The 21,878-nt window shown below is 43.5% G+C and overlaps 1 protein-coding gene across 2 annotated transcripts; it reads right to left on the reverse strand.

Annotated features, from left to right (window-relative positions):
* Positions 1 to 643: 643 nt before the first annotated feature.
* On the reverse strand, positions 644 to 21,523 carry METTL14 (methyltransferase 14, N6-adenosine-methyltransferase non-catalytic subunit). 2 transcript variants are annotated; one of them, XR_014590083.1, is made up of 13 exons: positions 21,197 to 21,523; positions 21,031 to 21,119; positions 20,226 to 20,313; positions 16,741 to 16,821; positions 16,281 to 16,368; positions 13,871 to 13,961; positions 12,224 to 12,365; positions 10,835 to 10,927; positions 10,027 to 10,143; positions 7,646 to 7,856; positions 6,501 to 6,818; positions 4,404 to 4,746; positions 644 to 2,664 (listed from the first exon to the last, which is right to left on the reverse strand). XR_014590083.1 is itself a non-coding variant. In XM_083861378.1 (11 exons), exons 1-11 carry the CDS (start codon positions 21,260 to 21,262, stop codon positions 6,505 to 6,507), a joined length of 1,380 nt encoding a protein of 459 aa, XP_083717504.1. In that variant the 5' UTR covers positions 21,263 to 21,521; the 3' UTR covers positions 5,364 to 6,504. The 2 variants fall into 2 exon arrangements, 1 of the variants encoding a protein (XP_083717504.1); XM_083861378.1 differs by lacking the exons at positions 644 to 2,664; positions 4,404 to 4,746 and having other exon boundaries at positions 5,364 to 6,818; positions 21,197 to 21,521.
* Positions 21,524 to 21,878: the final 355 nt, after the last annotated feature.

The following is a 21,878-nucleotide window of genomic DNA, read 5'->3' on the forward strand; positions in this document are numbered from 1 at the left end:
CCGCCCCCAAACACATCAGTGTGTGCAGCCCCCCAAACACATCAGTGTGTGCAGCCCAGACCCCGGACACGGGGCTGTACTGCTGGCCCCAAACACATCAGTGTGTGCAGCCCAAAGCCCAGCACACGGGACTTCAGGGCCTCAAGGCCCTACAATGCACAACTCACTCTCTGTGAGCCCAAATGCTCTGAGTGACCGTGGTTCCACGTCCCCAAATCATCACTCAGGTAATCAGTGTCTGCAGTTGGCCAAAGCAGCCTGGTCTGAGCAGTCAGACTGCGGCATGGGCTCTCTGGAGCCTGGGCTCTCTTGGTCTGATTTAAGCCTCAAAACCAGGGCTTAGCCACTGTACCTGAGCCTAAACCAGCCTTATGAGCCTGATTCCAGAGTCCAGTCTCTGGTTTTAAGCTCTGTGCCTGCATTTTGAGCCCCCCAAATACATCACTCAGCCTCTTTGTGAGCCCCAAACTGACCAACTGACTGGTACTGAGTACAGCCCAAAGTCCAGCCTCGGGTCCCCGTGAGCCCAAAGCTGCAGAGCTGAGCAGGGCTGGCTGAGCCCCACCGGCAGCTCCGGGCCAGCAAGTGCTCGCTCACTTCCCACCCTCGCAGCGGCATTAGGAGGAGAATCAGAAACAAGACCCAGCTCAGGCGGTGAGATCACTACAGTTTATTAATGGAAACCAAGAAATATATAGTAACAGAACATTAATGACAGTATATACTACTAATGGTAGCCACAGGGGTAACAACCATGATGCAGAGATTATAAACCAAATTTTGTTAATTGTTGAAGTCCAGGGCACGGGGAACTGCCCTGGGGGGTCTGGGACCCCAGGAAAGCATTGCCTTTGACCTTAGCCAACACTTATGGAGGAAAAGAGAACAACAAAAACTTAGATAGTAGTTTAGTTTGTCACAGGGTGAAAATTTGTAGTTTTGAGTTTTTAGAATGGAAGTAGATAGAAGCAAAATGGAGAATTTTTAGCAGTGTTCTAAGTTCTTCTCCTTCTTCTTCTCCATCTTCTGCTGTGACAGTGGCACAGAGACATTGGTAGAATGTAGGTGATGTAGAGAATTGCATGTCTAGAATTGGTAGTGATTATTGGTACAAAATTATAAATATAGTACATTTCAACAGTTAATTGAATTAGAAGTCCTTAAGAGATCCTGGACACCAGGTCTCGTGCTCTTGGCAGTGGTGTTTCTCAGTGTGCCAAGCCTGGTGTAGGGCAGTGCACTACAGATAAAAAACTTAATAAAAAACTTAATAAACACCTTTCAAGACTGAGCTGTGAGATCTGCTCTTCTTTCTAACTCTGGCACGGAACTTTGAAAAGAAAAAATTCCCTAATTAGGGGAATCTTGGACTCAAAATCCAAGAGTTATTATGTTTATTTTAGAAATTTTGTTAAAAGCGATGTCAGTAATGTCTGATGCATATCAGGACAAACAGGTATTTGGGAAGTCTTTCAGCCTTCAGCAGGAGGCTTCTTCAAAGGAATTGAAGAAATTGTCATTGGTAACATTCACCAAAAGTAACTGTTCTTGGAATATCAGGGGTGACATTTCAGTCATTTTAAAAGTCAGGTGCTGCCTTCAGTTGTGTTTCTGCCATAGCAGAGAGACTTCTGTTTTCCCAGAAGAGTGCCATAGCTTATTTTGAAATGTGGGATGTTCTGTGAATATTTTAAGAGCTGAAGAAGCAATAGTACCACTGGTGATTTGTGTCCGCATGTTGATTTTATCTTCTTTTCTTTATGTTAGAGCCGGGATTAATACACAGGAGTAGCAGTTTCATGTCTGGACTCAGTGTTTATTATTCCTTATCTCTAGGACAATCTCAGGAGTCGTGAGCTCTAACTAGCAAGGTGGAAAATGATGGTAAAATGGACACCTCTAACTCTTTCCAAGGTTATTTAAGTGCTAATCACCCAGTAGCGAGGTGACACCTGTATTATTTATACTTTTGACCCAATAATTGACAAGACAAGGTCCGTAATTCAGACCTTTTTCACCCAATTAGAAAAAAACACTCAAAACCAAGAAGGAGGTGAAGAAGAAGGACTTAGACAATGCTCAGAATTCTCCATCTTGCCCCATATATATTGCTATATATGAAAATCTTAAAATCTAAGTTTCCAGAATACCAACATCTGCATCTTGGCAGTGTAGATTTCAATGGGGAGTCTGCTGCAGGGATGGAATTGTCACCCATTTATAAAAAGGCATGGAACACCAGTGTGCCTGAACTGAATTTTTCTGTTAAAGTGCATTTCCTTTTCATTTGCTTCAATCTGAGTATTTGTATTTTGATGTCTGTATCCAACTGGAAAGTCTCCAAGAGAGGAACATCTCCTTTTGCCTCTGGAGAAGGTGCTGTTGGAATGCCCAGCCAGCCAACCTGTGTGCTGGACTGCTGCTCACTGACAGAAGCACTGACTGAATTCTCTCAGGTTCTGAGCCTGGAAATGAATTCTTTACCTCCGAGGAGCTGGCAGAAAGTGCCCCCTGTTCTCTGAGTCCCCCAGTATGAGAGTATGGGCTTGTTAACCCTGCAGTACTCAGTGTGCCCATGTGGTGTCTTTGGAACAGGCTGCAGAATGTGCTGGGAAATTGTTCATCTTCCACTCTTCTCTGCCAACTGCGGAAGCACCGGGGAAGCTGAAAAACAGAGTGTCCTGGGTTGCAGTGTAGGATGTACACAAAGTATTTATTCTATCACCATCTTCATGAACTGTTCAAACCAGGTGGGCTAGTATTTTCCCAAGCCCCCTGCCTCTTCTGCTAATGGCCCATTAACGCCTTTGGGGTGTCTTCTGCTAATGGCCCATGAGTCACAGGTAACTCCCTCCAGGGGTTATCTCTGTTAATGGGCCATCAAGGACCCATTTCACACTTCTCATGCTATTGTGAGATGCTCTGCCCAGGGGGAGGAGCCAAGCATTCTCACCTGGATATAAGCTGGTATGTGGGACAGTGCAAGGGCACTTATCCACTGGATTCCCAGAGGAGCAGGGCTGCCAGACATTACTGACATCGCTTTTAACACAGGATCACTGCTTCAGGAAGAGCACCTCACCTGGACTGCTTCCACCATCCTGCTCAGGTTGTATTCTGACCTTGTCAGTGATCCTTTGTGTTATTGCATTTATTTTATTTTACTTTTACCTTTTTACCATTCTTCTTATTAAATTATATCTCTGACTTGGAGCCTCTCACTCGTTTTGCTTTCAAACCACAACACAGAGATGACAAAAAACTGCTCAATACAGAGAAGGAAAAGGTATTTTCTGCTCTGAGCTAAGTGGGGACTGCTGTTACACTGCCTTTGTCTAGTAGGGCACTGATCTTTTTTCATTTACGTTTACACAGCATGGACTGTTGTAGGAAGTTGTATAAAAGGTGTTGCTGCTGGACACTGACCTGTGCCTTCATTTTTGTACTCAAATGACATTACTTAAATGGCAATTGTTATTGCTGTGACATTCCTTGTGACCTCTCTGTTCAAGAGCAGTTCTCTATTGCTAAACCTCACTTTTCCCTACTTAAAAAGTAGGACTTTCTAAGATGTTAAGATGAATAACTTTCTCTATAATGTCTGACAGATGTCCCTAAAACCACAGGCAACTGGTGCTCCAGCTGCCAGCAGCACTGTAGCAATGTACCTTTTGTGCCCAGAGGGTGGCTCTTCCTAACAGTAGCTTTTTTTTTTTTTCAAAACTGCTTCAGAGCCAACCTGCCCAGCACCCCCAGCATTCCAGCCAGCTTCTTGTAACCAACACTGTCAGAGAGTGCACAGAATTCTGCAGGTGATTTACAGTGATCTGCACATCACCAGGGCCTGCAATTCCCTCTGAAGCCAAAGGCTGAGCCAGCCTCAGTACCTTGTCAGTGCAGGTCTTGAATCCTTCATTGAATTCACAGGGTGCAAGATAATGCAAGGACTCGAAGCCTCCTCCAGAATGGAAAGACATGACAAGATCTAGACAGGCACCCAAATCAGACTGGAGGCATAAGGCATTTAATAGAAATGGAGAGGAAGAAACTTGTCAGGTGTTTTATCTTCCAGGAGAGCGTGCTCAAATTAAGTCTTCATTTGGTTGTGCTAAGTGAAATACTCATCAGCTCAGTGATTCTGAGCCTTATCCTCTCCTTCCTCTGGAAGTGTTACAAGTCAGAAATTAACTGGCAACTACTGATGGGATGAAAAGGTTCTCATCTCTAGTCACCACTTGTGTGTGGTCCAAATCCCAGCGACTAAGAAAATGACCTGATGTGTTCACTGTATAATGGGGTGTGTGGGACTGTGTCTCACTCCAGAACTTCCTAAGTCTCATCTCTGTCCCCACAAGGACATGGACCAAGAGTTGAGAGCGCACAGCGCTGCACTGCTGCCTTACCTGTACAGCCTTTGTCAGTCTGTCACTGCTGAAATGCCACCTTCAGATGAGCAGGGGGAGTGTTCTTCTTTATGGAGGACAAGTGCAGAGGTGGAGTTCCTTGTCCATTAACCTCAATTAAAATTCCATCAGTTGCTCATTAACAACATGGACATCAAACTTTGCTGGCAAAGGTGGCCCATCCAGACAGCTCCAATCTAACATTCTCTGCAGCACCGGTCTTTTTTTTCTTTACAGTAATTGAGCCATTTCTGTTTTGAGTGGAAGGACCAAGAAACCTCCATCACCTGCCATTACTTTCCACAGTCAGTGAAGTCTTGAGCAGCACTGCAGCTTCTGCAAACTGATACAGAGGCACATCAGATGCAGCTGTTTTCGACCTCCTCTTCCAGTTAGCCTAACTGTATATTAAGAGCAGCCCATTCACTGAATTACCAGCATTGGGCATGTAATTAAAAGGGGGAAATGGAAATTAATGTTTTCTACTCATTAAAAACCATGAAATTATTTGTCCCTGGCACAAAAGCAGTAGTCCTAAGGTAAAGTGTCTTTCCTTTGTGAATAACAACACAATTAGGGCAAAGATCACAAAAAAACCCCAAGTGTCCCTCTTGGGCATTTACCTTCTCTCAGATGCTGTTCCATATAGCCTGTGGCAGACTTCACCAATGACTAGATGAACATCACCTTTAAAACTCCCCTTCCCCAAGTCCAGTCACTCTCCAGATGTGCACATATGACAGAGGAACAAACAAGCTGTAAACAACAGGCAGTTCCCACTGGCACTGTGGCAATCTCCTGCTGAACACTACCAAAGCCAGGGAGTTCCCCAGCCCATCAAAATCTTCAAAGTCAAAAGAACAGTTCCTGTCTACAACAGCACAGAGGAAACCATTGAGCAATTCCAAAACCTCAAGGAGAACAGACCCACAAAATATTAAGAAAGATATTTCAACATCAGCTTTGATAAACATGTTTAATAATCACTGCTTTACAGGACAGTCATTTAAAAGCTGGGCTTCAAGAGAAACATTGAGACTTAAATGCCAGTTTTCCAAAACCCACACCTAAGACCTTGAGACATCGAAAGCCGCGTTTGTTCGGCCTACCAAGAACTGCACAAGAAGCTCAGAGTTGTGGTTTTGCTAAAAACAGACACTGTACAGAAGGAAGGGGGTCGCTGTCTTTCCACACTGCACTGGATCAGCAACAGCCATTCCCAAATGTGTGCACCACCCGCAGGCAAAGCCAGCACTCAGTTCATCAGTGTTCCCTGTCACCAGGCGACCACACACTCAGCACCTCCCATGTGCATTCCAGTCTCTGGGACTGCTCTGCAGGGACACTGCTCTTCCCTCCCATGGAACAAGGTGTTACAGACACACACTGGGGAAAGTCTCCACTCAGGGAGCAACCTAGACCTGTGCACAACCTCTGGGCTGCACATAAATGCACAGCTTGGTGCTTTCCAGGAAGGACAACACACAACTGCACAGAATTACAACTCTCCCCACTACTGAAACGACAGGTGAGTGCATGTACACAACAAATTAAAAATTAACTTTTCCTATTCCCAGGAATAATTTGGGAAATTTAAATCAAATAAGAAAAAATAGAATTCTATTTATTTCATTTGCTCCTTGGTTTCAGAGAAGTTAAAATAGGTGTCAATATAGACACAGCACTTTTCAGACACAGCAAGTCTGGTGTGGCTATGCAATTCAGAACTGCATATCATGCCCGCTCCACCACATTAACGCAAGTCAGTCCAAACCCAAACCTCCAAAGATGGAGCAGGAATCCATGTTTTGGAGAAAATGAAGTTGAAAAAGAAGTCTCCAGCTGAGAAGGTTCCTAAAGGGAGAGCAAGGGGATCATTTCCATCCTACCCGTGGTGTGAAGGGCTGCTGCTCTCTGCCCTAAGTTCAGTGCTGCCCGTGCAGGACATGGCCAGGTGGGGGACTGTCTGGGAACGGTGTGCACCAAAAACCATTGTAAAAGTCATGTAGCTTGAGTCCCTAGAGGAATTCACTGTAGGAAAAAGCAGACTACAGAAAAGGTTCCCAGACAAGGCGTGGCCGGGGGAAGCAGCGTCACCTCCTCAGCGGGTGGGGAAGCCCCCTCGATGGGTCCCTCCACGGCCCCCTCTGAAGCCGCCCCGCTCCCCGCGGAAGTTGGTTCTGTTCCTCTCCCTGCCCCTTTCTCCCCGTCCCGCAGAAGTCCCTCCTCTTCCTCCTCCCCTGGGAGCACCCCCGCCCCGGTCAGACTTGGACTTGGGGGGCGGGGACTTGGGCCGCAGCCTCTCGATCTCCTCGGTGCAGCCAGTCAGGTGCGAGTTGGGAGCCGTGAAATACGAGGAATACGTTTCTGCGTTGAAGTTGCTGTTTGTGAGGGTGGGTCCCACTGTCAGCCAACCTCGGGAACAAAACCACAGTCAGCAGAAGCAACAACAAACTTCAGGTTTCTCTTGAACTTCTCCCAGTAAATGAACACACTCAAGTGACAGTGAGAAACACTCACCTACACATCAACGGCACTGAACACAATGAAAAGTCACCTCTAGAGTTGTTGCAAAGTTAAGATTTTAGTTGGGTATTTCTAAGGGCTTATTTTCCTATTTTAAAAATTTTTATTACACATGGCTGTGGAAACATTCATGCTATGCTTTCACAAACTCCTACCCCTTCTTCCTACTTGTTCTTATACCCTAACAATGTTTTTAAAACATACAGAAATTCAACCAGAGTACCGTGACCCTGTGAGATACTGACAGCAGGATCCGCTGGCAGCAGGACTGAACACCTGAGCCATGTGTCCTGATCCATGTTTTGCCTGCATTTTGCATCATGCCAGATGCAGCACCCATTGTGAGACACTGCATCTTCAGGCATTGGCAGCAGCACTAAGCTCGTAGGGGTTGAGAAAGAAATCACTTTTCTGAGAAGCGTAAACATATGGGAAAAAAGGAATCTTGACTGGATTTTGTTACGCTCACTGACGAATTAAACATATGGATGGGCAAAAATACTGGTTAACAAAAATCTTCTGGAAAAATTACACAAATGATAGTTGTCATAAAGTTTCCAAACAACAGTTCTGTGACTGACAGATACAGATCTTCACATACACCAGAGATGTATCTCGCTGAGATCTGTGTCTGACCTGTGACACAGACATCTGGAAACCTCTTTAGGACCCTGAAATGAATTTTACAGTCTGATCCAAACCAAGTGAGCAGTTACCTGGTCGAATTGTGCTGTCCCTGCCGAAGAGGTGGAGGCGCCGCCGCCCGAGGCAGAAATGCTCGATGATGTGGAAGATCTCCACGGGTTTCTCGATGTTGCCGATCTCGGGCTCCTCGGTGATGATGAGGTCGATGTCGACGTTGGCGTGGATGAAATCCCCGTCGGTGCTGCGGCGCACGGTGCCCTTGATGCCCATGAGGCAGTGCTCCTGCAGGCACACAGAGCTGTCACTGTCCCTGTCACACCTACTGCAGTGCCAGCTGGGCACAGGGGACAGCGAGGGCAGTTCTGAGCACAGCACATCCCACTCCCATAGAGGAGAAAAGTCTGAAGCATGAACTAGAGCAGAAAAGGAGCCATTTGAGAACAAAGCAGAGCAGTGCTTTAAGCTGAAGCTTGATAAACTACACTGAGGTTGTGAAACTCAAATCAACGCTGAAGTCAGATATTTGGACTTCTTCAATTACAGACCCTTAGGCTGGAAAGGCAGAGAAGTCTCCACAAGGCAAAGGAGAAAAACATGATGGCAAGAGCAAGGAATGGTTATTAATTATGATTAATACCTGTCTTAGTATTCTGATCCTAACTTTATTCATATCTTACTTTAAAAAGCTTTCAGTCATAAAACAGACAGTGGAAATAAGATGTATTTTTTCACACTGTAACTCTGTTAATAAAGTACCCCTCAGAATTCTCAGGTCCCTTTCTAGAAGATATTAACTGCATAAAACCCCACAACCACTATCACACTGTCTGTGCACTCTCGGGCAGCTCATCAGCATTAGGAGTGTTCTTGAGCTGTACCAGGCACTGCTTTCCTTCCTTCTACAGCACTGCAGACCCCAATTTAAGTGAGTGACGTGGCACCCATGAATGAGGAATCACCACGATTGTTCCAGGATGAAAAGAGGCTCCTACACACTCATCTCAGAGCTGTTTGTGGGAATATCAATCCTGGATGAGCCACGTTCCCCAGGATCAAACACTCTGACTCATTAAATGCCACCAGATGTCTCAGGAAACAGTTGCAGACAAGAGCACATAATCATTCCCAAATTTTGGAAATGATTTAGTGGGTAAACATGAAAGGCACAACATCAGACCTGTCAAATCTATGCAGATGGTTTTGCACTCATGTAACACGGGTTTGGACCTGGAATTTACCTAAGTGAAAGGCAGAATCACTCATCAAGCCAAGCCTCCTCAGGCCAGTCCTTAGGAGAACTATCCCAAACATTTTACTTCCATACCACACAGCAAGTCACTCACAAACACCTGGGATCCTCTGACAGGTGGCACAGCACCAAGCATCCATGGAGCGATGCCTCAGTCAAACAGAACAGAACACATTTGCTGCTCTAAGCACTGGCAAACACAGCTTGCCAATAGTGTTTGTTCAGTCAGCGCAAACTCACTCCATTTTCAGTGTCCATCACAAACAGTGACCTCAGCCCAACTCTGGCTCAATAAACAGAGGAATTCCCCCAAACCAGAAACTATTTTTCTTTGCTAAACAAAGACATAAAGTCCCCTCAAATCCTCCTGTGTTAGTTTTAACCTTGCCCTCATGAGCAAACTGCACATATTTGCAATACTATATGCAATAAACACACAGTATTTATACTTATAAATATTTATACAAGACACTTTCAAACAAACTTCAGATTAATGTAAATGCAAGTCAAAGGAAGATTCTGGATATCCTAAATGGAAGTTTATACTCCTAACAATGGCCAATTTGAGACAGACTTGAGGATGTTTGATGCTAATGAATTATTAACAAATGAGGAATTCATTCACTTGAAATGAATAAATTACCAACCAGCTCTCTGTACTCAGTAAAACTCCCAGTTACACTCATATATACCCAAACCAATTATTTACGAGTCCCATTTACATTTCTCTGTGTTTCTGAACAACAGATATTTGAGCCACAAACCAGAACACTTTCTTTTCTCTGCACCTTCTTCCATACACATCCTCCACAAAGCATCTTCAAAAATGTGGTTTAAACCAAGCTGACCCATTCTATCACTTTTGCTACTCAATCACCTCCAGGAAGGCAGGAGATTCTGCTTGAGCTCTGGTTCCCTTAGACCACTCTCTGGTCCTGCTGGTGTGCACTTAGAAACAATAGCCAATCTTCTACAGTTATTTTTTATTAATAGATTCAGTTAAAATCTACAGATTTAAAGACATCTTTTGATATTTAATTTAGTCAAATTCTATTGCTAAGTTTAGTTCCATAAAATGTGCTTTGCAGAACAGAACTTGGAAGTCCTCCTGTTGGCTTTCCCACAAGCCTGTCACCAACACCGGGTGTGTCATCAGCACAGAGACAGAATGGAAACAGAGGAGGAATGGAGCAAATCCTTTACCTTGGTTCTTTGGAAGACAGCCTTAGGGTCTAGAGTCTTGGTCTTGCCAGGGTTGTTCTTATTTGTTTTAATCCAGCAAATGTCCTCACATCTTCTGTAACCCCATTTGCGCAGACACTAAATGTCATAAACAAGTAAAACAGGTCATGCTACACAAAAACATCAAACACTCCCTTATAGGCACTTGACTTTTCTTGTTCAAAGACTGTCCAGCTACTACAGACCTGTCTGTGACCAAACCCCATCTATCTGGCCAACTTCAGACAGAAAAACAGCCAAAGCAAACCAATCAGTAACTACAGGCTGCCCTTAAACAGTTGTCTGTGAATTGTTTTCATGGAAAGCACTGCTCAAACTAAATAAAGAATGTTTCAGCACAGCAGGAGCCAATTGGGAATTCTTAGTGCAGCATCCCCAACACAAGCAGTGTTTCCCTGGCATGCAGGAAGATGACAATTGTATCTCAATTTATGAAACAGTGGGACCTTTCTCCTAGCATGAATATTTCTGGCAGAAAACTACTGAGACTTCTGCTAAAAAAGTTGTAACTTGGCAACCCACTCCTCTGTCAAGACACATACATCAAAGCCAAGACCCCAAGGAATTCTGCTTCCTCACACAGTCAGTGACTCATCTGGACATTCACAGTATCTAAACAGTTAATGCCATTTAAGATCACATCTCTTCTAACACAGTAAGAAAACATCCCTCAGTTGTTAGAGCTGAGAATTCTATACAGGGAAAAGTCAAAGACAAAAATAAACTCTTAAGCCTGTCCCTGATAAATTGAATTAAAACAACATCTTACCACTCGGCCGAGATCCAGACCCTCGCCTGAGCCACACCACAGAAACACAAATGACCTTGGGGCTGCAATTTCTTCAATTTCCAATTTCATGATCTGGTAATAATAAGTGCAATAAAAGCGTTCCTGAATTAAATATGAATCACCAGTTGTATCAGGAAGAATATTAAGTCTTGAGGCACTGTCACAGAAACCATCAGGAAGCCCACCTGGGGGCCCAAGGGAAGCAGAGAACTAATTCCTTGTTTTGCTTTACTTGTCTGCATGGGTTTGCTTTCCCCATTACACTGTTTGTCTCAAGGCATGAGTTTTCCAGCTTTTACCCTTCCAGTTCTCTCCCTGATCCCACTGGTGGGGGAGTGAGCAAGCAGCTGCCTGGGGCTGGGATGCTGGGGATGAAACATCACAAACAGAAATCCTACCTGTATAAAAAATTCTAGACTTGAAAGACCAATATAACCTGCATGATCTCCTCCTCAATCTCTGCTTCGCTTTATCATTGCACTGGCAGCAAAAATATTTCATACAGCAGCAACAGTACTCTGTTTCTTTTCCTCTCTCTAAGTACTTACATGAAGGTTCTAAAGACATTCTAAAAATCCCACCTTAATTCCTATCACTAAATAGCAAAGATATTCTCTCCATTTTCACTTTCAGGAAAAGCAGCCAGAATTTATGACGACAATGGTTCAACAGCGGCAAATGAGTAACATTCAAGAAGAAATAACTTTGGATGCAAAGCATCTGTTAGTCATCACAAGCTGAAAGGATTCATCTCTAACTTGCTAACACATCAAATCAAGCTTCATTCAGTGCCCCTCTGAGGAAAAATAATGCAGTAGGAGCCATTCTAAGAGGATGTAACTCCAAACTGGGAGGATGAGTCCTGCCTCCAACACTCCAGTTTTTCTGTTAGGATGGAATGTTTTTTCCCTGGGCAGCACTGCCAGGCACCATTTTTTAATAAATACAAAAGAAAGACTTTCACAAGTAAGGTTTATCTATTTTGTTAAGTTTTTAGGGATTTTTACTGGTTTGACCATTAAAATTTCCTACCCAATCAATACCTGGAGAATGGAGGAAAGTCAGTAAAGCAAACTTACCTGCACTTTTTACTAGAAGACCAGCATATTAGAAAGCATGCCTTAAGACTCTCAAGAACTTCAAGAAACAAAGGAATATTTTCAGTGGACATTAGGTTATTTCAAGAGCCAAATATCAAACAGAAAGCTCAGTGAAGGTAAGGGCAGAGAGAAAACCCATTATTACTACATTCAAGTCTTCAGCCAGGCTCAAAGAGAACAAAAAGTTGTATTTACTAAATGAAACCCAGAAACTATTTGCCTTAACAAATAATGTATGAAATGTTCTTCACAGCAAACAGGTACTTACATCATCCCAGGTCCAGCATTTTTCATTGGCAGTAATGCCAGTCTCTCGGTAATATTCTTCCAATGGTGGCTCCAGGAGAATCACATCAAATTTGGACTTCAGTTCCCTGATATCAAAGGCCTCCAAGTCTGCTTGCAAATACCTGTTTAAACAGAAGATGCCAGACTGCTTGGACAAAGTGCAACAGTGGCCTGAGAACTATACCCCACACTGCCCTCCTGTGCAGCCAGTAAATAGTGGGGTCTCCTGGGTGGGTTGTACATCTCAAATGCTCTAAATCCAGAGGAGATCCATTACACATCCTCACTTAATCAAGGCTGGATGCTATTGCATTGTGGTTTTTAAGTACTCTTAATATTAGGATTTTAACTTAGCAAGCAGGAAACAGATGCCCACACAGAGTGTACAACAATACCTAGTGCAGACTCACTGCACTTTCTGTACACCCATGGACTATAATAGGAGGAAACATAAGCATTTAGCATAAACAAACTCACTGCCTGGCTAACTGGGAAAGTGGCATATTTTTAGAATTATTCCAAAGATTCTAAATACTGGACACATTGTTACTTTTTTATATAGTATACATGCATTTCTCTATTCCTGGACCAAGCAAAATCCCCCCCTCCCATTGATTCTCTTAAATACACGCTCACACACACTCTTAAATACACCTGCACACCACTCACTTCTCCCTCACCATCAAAAAATCACAGTGCCCTCTCCTAAATTCCTTTAACCTTAGTACAGCTGATCAGTAGACCACCACCTTCCCCTTCCCAAAAACCGTGTGCAAGAGATTCCATATGTGTACTTGGTGTTGTCAGAAGGCAGCATTTGATTACTGGTTTTCCCCCTTCTGTACTTTATGACCAAGACATGCCCAGCTTAAAAGAGCAGGTTGAGCTCTGCAGTTTGCACTCAGTTGTTCAGACAACTATTTAATGGGCTTTTATGTGACCACCATTAAATCAGGTGGATTTTTGCGGTACAGATTAAGACTAATGCACATGACAAGCACAAGGTTAACTTCAGAGAGGTCTGAATCCCTGGAGTAACATGCTGCACACTGAGGTTGTGTCTGACATCCAGCAAAAACTTCGAGGTAATTCCAAGTCAATAAGGACAAATGACTTCCAGTCAGCCTAGACATTTTTGTCTTCAACTCCAAAGTAACATGTGGTTGATAGGATACTAAGATAATAGCTGAACACTACACAAAAAACAGCTGCTACAAGAAAACCTAAGGTTATATTAAGAGGCCAATTTTTTTAAGCTCTTCTTGTTATCATAAACCACAGGATAACATGAGATTCACCACCACATGATATTATTTTACTTCCCAAATTAAAGCCTGCAGCCTAATCAGTTGACAATTTGGTCTTTAAAAAAAATCAAAGCTTTAGACTATAAATAATCACACACTGGAAAAAAAATCTAGTTTATACACTGCATTAAACATCAAGATTAAACTAACAAAACCAGAGTGATCTTATTCTTCTATGCTTCAATTGATTCATTTGTATACACAAACAGAAAGAAAAAATGTAAATTCTAACCAGGTGCTGAAGATAAGAGATTTGCAAAGCAGACAGCTAACTTCAAACAGGTCTGGAGAAGAAAGGCATTTTCCACAAGAACACTTACATGGGAGGAGTGTTAGATTTAGATATCAGCTCATCCTTCAATCTGATGAGCTCTCTAAGTTTTGGATATTCTTCAAACCTATCTGCTAAGCCTAAGAAGAAGAAAACATGAAGTTAACAACTACTTAACAGAGTAAATCTCTATCAATTAAGCATTGTCCAGTATTCTGTATAGGTCTGAATGTTAATATTTAGCCTCGTTTTAATTTTTGTTAAAGCAAAGCAAACCCTTTAAAGCAGTTTTTTGTTCAGTGCTTGACAAAAGCCTCCTGCCCTCACCCAGCTGATCAGGGCTGTTCCTGATGCAGTGTCTATGCTCTGATCTTCTCTAGAGCACTACAGTGGACCAGAAATTCACAGCTCCAGTCACCAGAAGGAAACAACCTCGCAGTTAAACTGAAAGTGCCAGGACGATGAAAGAAATTATTTTGGTTTTCTCCCTCCATAAATGTCTATTAAGATCGAATTAACATTAATTCACAGCATAGTCTGTGTAATCTTTGATGACTGTTTCCCAGGTGGCACCTGGGGTGTGGCTGGTTCCCTGAGGCAACCCTTACACTGAGATTTGGTGCTGTGGTGGCAGTGCTGAAGATCAGAACACATGTTCCTGCATTTAGCTTTGTGAGGTCAATTTTCCAACCTTTCATGTGTACAGAATGCTAAGGAGAGAACCCTCATTAGACCTTTTGCAGCACATGTTATAAAAAGGAAAATATACTTTGAAGTCTATTTCATTCTTCCTTAGAGACAATGGGCTTGCTACTGCCAGCAGCAGGTTCAGCATAAATCAACAAGGTGCCATTCCTGCTCCCCAGGCAGTATCACTTCAACTTTAGTATGAGTTATTTAAAAGGCTTCATGTTCATTTAAAAGTACAATTTGGAATGGTACTAATAAATTGGGGGAAAAAAACCTCACCCAAACCCACAAACTCTTCATCTCTCTCCTGATTTTAATTCAAACTTCTTAAGTCCCAATCCGAGGAATGCAATGATAAAAACAAACTTCTCAGTACCTAACCTTTATTATCTCTTGCTACTCGTGCATGAAACACCCAGAAGTTATTTTCATCCTTTTCCTTACATATGTAACAGCTTAAAACTACCGCTGTGTTCTCCTGATTTCCACAACTGTGCTGCTTCCAGCCATTGTGAGTCCAACACCCCAGGGCAGCAGAGACAGAAACCAATTATCAGCAGCAATAGACACAAAACAATTTTCAATCCAAACCCCTCAAACTAACCAGACCCACAGGTGTCTCTCTCTTTCCCAACAGCCACATCAAACAGACACAGCTGGGTGTTCTAGAACCCCTTTGGGCCATGCTCACTATTAGCAGCACCTCAGCAGAGCTGTGATCAGGGTATAGAAAAGATGTGCTCACCAATGTGCAGCTGGACACAGCTCAGCCCTGTGAGGGGCTCTGGCCCAGCTGCTGCTGCTGTTCATCCCACATGCCTTTGTGCTGCCCCTTCCCCAGCCCTTACACAGCAGGGAACTCCTGGCACAGAACAGTGGATGCTGTTTCTCCCTACTCGTTTCCAGAAAGAGTGAAGAACTGCCTCAAGCACAGAACTGAAGCCCAAGTGCTTTTGAGTTAAAGCTCCAATTGTGTCCAAACAGCCCGTTTTTCCTAAAAACCATCTAGATGTGTTTCACAGAAGCATTCACAAAATATAGAGAAGAATAAACTAAAAGCCTCTGGAGGCAAACCACATCTCCTTGCCCTGGCAATCTTACACTTGATAAAATACAGAGAATTGTTGCATAAACTGCAGAGAGAGATGTCCTGTTCCTTTTAAAAACCAAATGCCAGGCACCTATTCTGGGAAACAGGACCAAACCATGCCTTAGTTTTAGCAAGTTTAAATTCAGCCCCTGTGCAGCATCATTTCAGTAACACCTTATGTCTGGATACATGTAAACTTGAAAAGCAACATCCTCTAAACCTGGGCATTCTAACAAGCTGTCAGCAGCTACCTAATTTAGCTGGGAAACATTATCCATATTGCTTCCTGACTTAAATGTCAGTATTTCCCATACTTTACATGCTGAAGAGGAAATACAGCCCAGCATACAGAGGTTTCAAGATCTCTTCATTAAACTCATCTACTTTCTGGAATCGAAAGAGCTTAGTTTGAAAAAAAAAAATTTCTTCCTAGTGAAATACTTCCAAGTAAAACCAAGGGTAAGAGCAGCCTTGGTAATAATGACCTCCTAAGTAACTGAAAATAAAACCATTCATATAGATGCCTCTCCTGATATGTATGCACACTGAGACAAAAAAAACAGGGAGAGTTTGTGTATCTGCACTTCCCAGAAACTGTAAGGAATTAAAAAAGGGGAAGAAAAAGAAGTGCTATTGAATCAAATGATTCATCTTCAAACAGTTACTGGCTGTGACATACCAACGTCTCTGATGAAGTTCTGGGGTCTGTGTCCTGTATCCACAAAGTGCTGGCAGTAGTCGTTGTGTGGATTTAAGCTCTGAGTGCCCTGGAGAACAGGAAGCAGTTCAGTGAGAGCAACAGGAGATAACTGAACATACAAAGACACACTGTATGTGTTAGTCTGATGGATGAGAAAGGAGCAGATTATCTTTCCAACATGCCTTTGTAAGTTCCACTGGCCAAGAGCATCCTTTTAGCTCCAAACCAGGCCCACCATTCCTGCAGCTCATTGTGAGCTGCCTCAGAACAATGCAAACACCAATTACTGGCAGATCTGTCACAGGCAGCTTCTGTACCTGTGAGTTCCAAGCCACTATTTCAGTCTTTAAAGGTGTATTTCAGACCCCGTCAGTTGCAGAAACAGTTTAACACAACTAGGCCAGCTTTGACTACACGTCCAATTGCAAAAGCACCTCACCTTAAGAAAGGTACTGGAATCTTTGTAAATCTCTTCTTCGTAGGGCAGATTTTCTTCATCTTGCTGGAGCTCTACTTCATCCTTGGAAATAAAGCAGGTATTACATGTGTGCATATAAGATCCAGCTGTTTCTGTCCTTTCCTTAAGAAGCAGAATCATAAGGAGAACTGGACTGTCTACAAACAGCATATCCAGCTCCAGTGTTGGAGGGGGGAAAAATATGACCTATTCCCCAACAAGTCTCAGTGACAAGGAGAGTGTTACTAGGAAAGGCCTCTGAAAGAACAAAAAAAATAAGAACCTCTTCACTTCCAGCCCCTAACAGAACTTTACATTTTTGTCCCACAAAACTTTCATTCTTTGGACTGAAAGTATATACTTTGTTGAAGTTGTTCAGCAGCAGAACTTCTGAGCATTTATATCCACACAATGATCTCTTTTCTTCCAGCCTTAGCAAAGTCCACACCTTGCAGAAACAGTTCATTGTACCAGTCAGTATTTCATCTGGACTGTCCTTAAATGTAATTTCAACATTCCTATCCTAACATTCCTAGCCCCAAAATGTACATTAAAAACATCTAGAGCTACCAACTGCTCATTCAACAGGTTTCTGGGATTCAGAGATCTGTTACACTGATGTACTCTGAACATCCAACACACAACTCAGAGAGAACAGGAACTCAAGAGAGACTCACTTCACATCACTTTCCGCCTTCCCACTGATCCTGGATCCAGCATACAGACTGACAGAGTTGCTGAGTTAAGGAAACAAACTCCCCACAATATTCAAACATAGTTTGTTTCAAATACACGGAGATACATGGAATACATGGTTCTACCAAGTAAGCTTTCTTCAGCCTCCACAACAATAGCATGGAAGCATCCCAAGCCTGCAGGCCCCTGCTTGCACAAACCAAGTAGAACAAGGCAGACACAAATTAGGCTGGCAGAGAGCAAAACAGAACCACAAGAGGTTTTGTCCTCCACACAAAGTGAAACTCCACAAACCACTCACACAGGTTCAAACAATGGAGTCCAATCACCTGGGGAAGGCAACAGGTGGAACAGCACGCCCTGCTCCCAGAGGGTGGTGAAAAGCCTGGCAGCGGCAGCAGAGACTCTAATCCCATTGTATGTCACTTCCAAATACAGACCAGGGAGCTCAGCTGACCCTGGGACAACTGTTACAATTCCACATGAAAAGAGTATTTTAGAAGTTCTCCAAAACAACAACTCAACTTTCTGACTTTAAAACACCCATTATGCATTTTTTCAATAGTGCATCTCTTCCCTATCACCCACCCCACAAGGCTGGCAAGCCTGGAGTCAAGCTGCCAGACTGGAGCCAGTCCTGCCCTTTGTTCTCACATCAGCCTGAGCCTTATGAAGAACTACCACTATAAATTCACACTGATTCTACAGAAAAACCAAAAATAGACACACAAATTAAAAGAAAACAAACCCATACCAAAATTAAAACTCTTTTTTTTTTTTGCATCTGATGTTTCTACATGGCTGAGCAAACTAACTTTACCTTTTATCTCAAAAACTGCTCTCACACAGGTTTGAGGGTACATTCATTTCCACCAAATCTGAAGCCAGGGCACAAAAATTTAAAATCATTTCAGAAGACTTACCTGATCCCATCAAATAGAACCCAACACTGCAAGTCAGGGATACAGACACAAGTCCCTTCACATCAGAAATGCCCCTGATTTTCCAAACAAAACTGGCAAACTTGCAAAACTTTTCCCCAACACTACTAGTTAAGTCTATTATTGCTTTTGTCTGAATTGCATTAAACACAATACAATAGGGCTTGACACCTTAAGGACCCAGGTTTTTGTACGAGTTCATATTACAAGACTAAGTTTAAGCAGGCTTAGAGGGCTCAGGAAAAAGTTACATAAATGCAGATGGAATTTTACTGTTCTTATCTCCTTGCCAATAGGGAATTAGCAATGCCTGCAGGAAACAGCTGATGACTCCACTATAGATGTTCTACTCTGGGGTTTCAAGTTTCTTAAGTCTGTTCATCTGCTCAAATGAATTTTGTCTGAGCTACCGTTATTAAAATATTCTTCCACTTCAACAACACAGAAAAAGTCTGGCCACTTGCAAGTGGTTACAGCCCACCTCAGGGTAAATTTTCTTCACAGTAATTAAGAAAACCTTAATGATAAGATTCATGTACTTTGCCAACCCAAGTGACTTATCCATATATAATTTATAGGTAATTAGAATTTAGTTCTTTAACTATGTCCTTGGTGAAGAAGTAAAATTAATTGATATTAATTGATCACGAATGAACAAACATTTTCACAAACATCCTTCTACCTCACGGTGACAATTTCTTTACTAAACAGGATGTACAGACTAACACTCATCATGTTAAAAATAATGTCTGATCCTTTACAGAGAGACTTTCAAAATCAATCATCAAAAACTATCCTGTCAGACATTACTTTTTTGATTTAGTAAGATAAAAGATAGACATTATTACAGAAAGATTTATAAACCTGACAAAGGCTTTGTATTTAAAAAATTACTATTTCAGGCATCCAAGAGAATAGCAGGCGCTGCACTATTTCATAAATACATTGACATTAACTTGATTTAACCAGAGAAACAAGGTTATTAGGACATGGAAAAAGGGGAGGTGGACATACACTGCAACCAGACCCCAAAGCAAATCATTAAGACAGCTTTATCATAATCATGTCTTTGTTTAAGCTCTTTCTCTCTCTCATCTTGGCCAAAACATCACATTAGGAGTAAGCTGCCAAATAGCTTTGGGATGAGCATTTGAAAAGCAAAGGGCATGAGAGTCTGACACTTCAATGACTGTGGAGGCATTTTGATTTGCTTTTTTCTACCTCACTCTTCCTGGACATTTTGGACATTTAAAAGAACACCCTGAACCAAGCCTCTTACTTCCAATTCCCTTAGAACCCTTGTTTCTTCCACTCATCCAGAACTGCATTCCTTGGGACTGCACAGGTGGGTCAGAGGACACCCTCAGCCTCCCTTGTCTCATCCCATGGCCTGTGCCTGCTGCTAACTGCAGGCTTTCCTTTTGACACAATGAAATTCTGGTCAAGATTCTTTCTGTGTGTAGCCAAGCGCACACACACCTTTCACATCTCTTCCCACAGCCTGCCATGGCTCAGTGCTGTTCCCTGTGGGCTCTTACACCTGGGCCTGGCTCCTCCCAGGAGTAGCACTAACTCAGGCTGCACACACTGGGGTTTGGTGAGTGCACAGCTCAATGCACTGATGTCACACCTGAGGTGAACCAGAGAGCATCTCTGTGCTCCCACTTACACTCCTGCAGTGGAAGGCACCAAGGGAGTGCTTCCACCACTGTGGGACACACACAGTACAGGATCTATACACATCACATTTATTTTACTATACACACATATTTTCTAAGTTCCTCAGGGATACAACACCAGAGAAAAGTACAATTCTCCTCTTTTTCTTACCTTATATTCTTCAATCTCTTCCTCATCGGCTTCTCCCTCATCTGGATATTTACGTTTTGCATTTGGTGCAGAAGTATCATAAGCAGCCCTATGAAGAGCCAAAAATCCTCATAAGAAAGTTTCTGCCTCCAAAGAAAAGTGTTCAGGAATCTTTGATAATATGCTTTGACCACATGTTACAAATTTGAAACTATTTCAAAACATCATATATGAAAAGCTATTCCTCTCTCAGTATATTTGAGTTCAGCACAACTTATTAAGAGTCATTCCCTTGTCTTTCTCATTTTTCTCCTCCCAAAAGTACAGCTTATTTTAACCACTGCAGTATATCCACAGACTTAAGCTCATGCCCTTCTATTTCTCATGTTTCTAAAAGGTACAGCTTGTTTTACCCCAAAGCAGTTGGCCCACAAAAGTAAGCCTGTTCACACACATGTGAGAATTGATATGCAGTATGTGCTGTCCTCCTAGACATATCCGTAGTTCCATGAAAACTTTGGGACTGACCTGCCCTGAACTGTGCTTAGCAAAAGCACGAGCGCTCCAGGATTCGAGCAGACAGCCCACTCTAAACTCAGATCTCGGTTTTCCTACACAGTTGCTTTCCAACACCAGAAACAAAAGTCAGCCTGGATTTCTAAGCCGCTCTTAGAAGGGAATAACTTAGACCCTACTTGTCCCAGTCACCGCCCTGATTTGACTAATTATTGGATTTTCTTTCACCAAGTGCAACCCCACCGCATCTCCCGGGCCCGTACCCGCACGGAGCCCCCAGTTTTGCACAGGCACTCCCCCCGACACCGACCTGCAGGTCTCCCTGGTCTCGGCGATCTCCCGCTGCTCATCCTTGCTGTTGAGCACGGCGCCGATGCTGTCGGCGTTCTCGGCGCCCAGCTGCAGGGCGGGAAACACAAAGTCACGGCGCGGCCCGCCCGGCCCTGCCCGCCCCGGGCCCCCGGCCCCGGCCGTACCTGCTGCGCCAGGAGCTGGCGGCGGAGCTTCTGCCGCTCTCGGATCTCCTGCAGGCGGCTGTTCATGGCCCCGGCCCCGGCCCGCGCTCCCGCCGCCGCCGTCACTTCCCGCCGCCGTCACTTCCGTGCCGCGCAATTCCCGCGGGAAATCCCGGGGCTGCGGGATGCGGGGCTGGCTCGGGGAGGGTGTAAAGTGCGCCGTGTTCGCTCCGCCGCTCCTGGGCACGGACCAATCTTGGGGCTGCAGCCGGCTCGGGCCGTGCCACAGCTGACACCGCTTCAGCACCCGGGCGGTTTTTCCAAAGTCCGTCCTTTATATCCAATTCCAGTATCCCGTGTGGTTGGTTATTCGTAGGGTGAACCTTCACGTTTTGCTTTCATCTTCTGATCCTTCAGAAACTTCTGCTGTGAGGGAAGAGAATATTTGAAGGGCTTTTCAGCTGATTTTTGGTCTTTCCCGCTTCCCCCTGTCTCCCTTCTCCTTTGTACTGGCTGTCTGGGAATGCATCTAATCCATATTTCATGCTGACTTAATGAGAAATGAGAATCCAGAATGAAGATGGAGATAAAGGCCTGCAATAAACGTCAGCCCCTACCGTCTTACAAAAGGAAACTTAGCAAAATAATAAACACTACAGATTATCCCGCAGTTATAGTTAATGCTGGCGATTGCTCTCCTCAC

Source organism: Zosterops lateralis, assembly GCF_965231275.1.
Source record: "Zosterops lateralis genome assembly, chromosome: 5".
Lineage (NCBI taxonomy): Eukaryota > Metazoa > Chordata > Aves > Passeriformes > Zosteropidae > Zosterops > Zosterops lateralis.

Excerpts from the sequence above, each read along its gene's own strand:
- METTL14 (XM_083861378.1), bottom strand. The coding sequence starts at position 21,262 with ATGAACAGCCGCCTGCAGGAGATCCGAGAGCGGCAGAAGCTCCGCCGC. Across the intron at positions 7,857-10,026 it reads CTGTCTTCCAAAGAACCAAG|GAGCACTGCCTCATGGGCAT; the intron begins GTAAAGGATTTG and ends GTGTGCCTGCAG. Across the intron at positions 6,819-7,645 it reads GGACAGCACAATTCGACCAG|GTTGGCTGACAGTGGGACCC; the intron begins GTAACTGCTCAC and ends TTTGTTCCCGAG.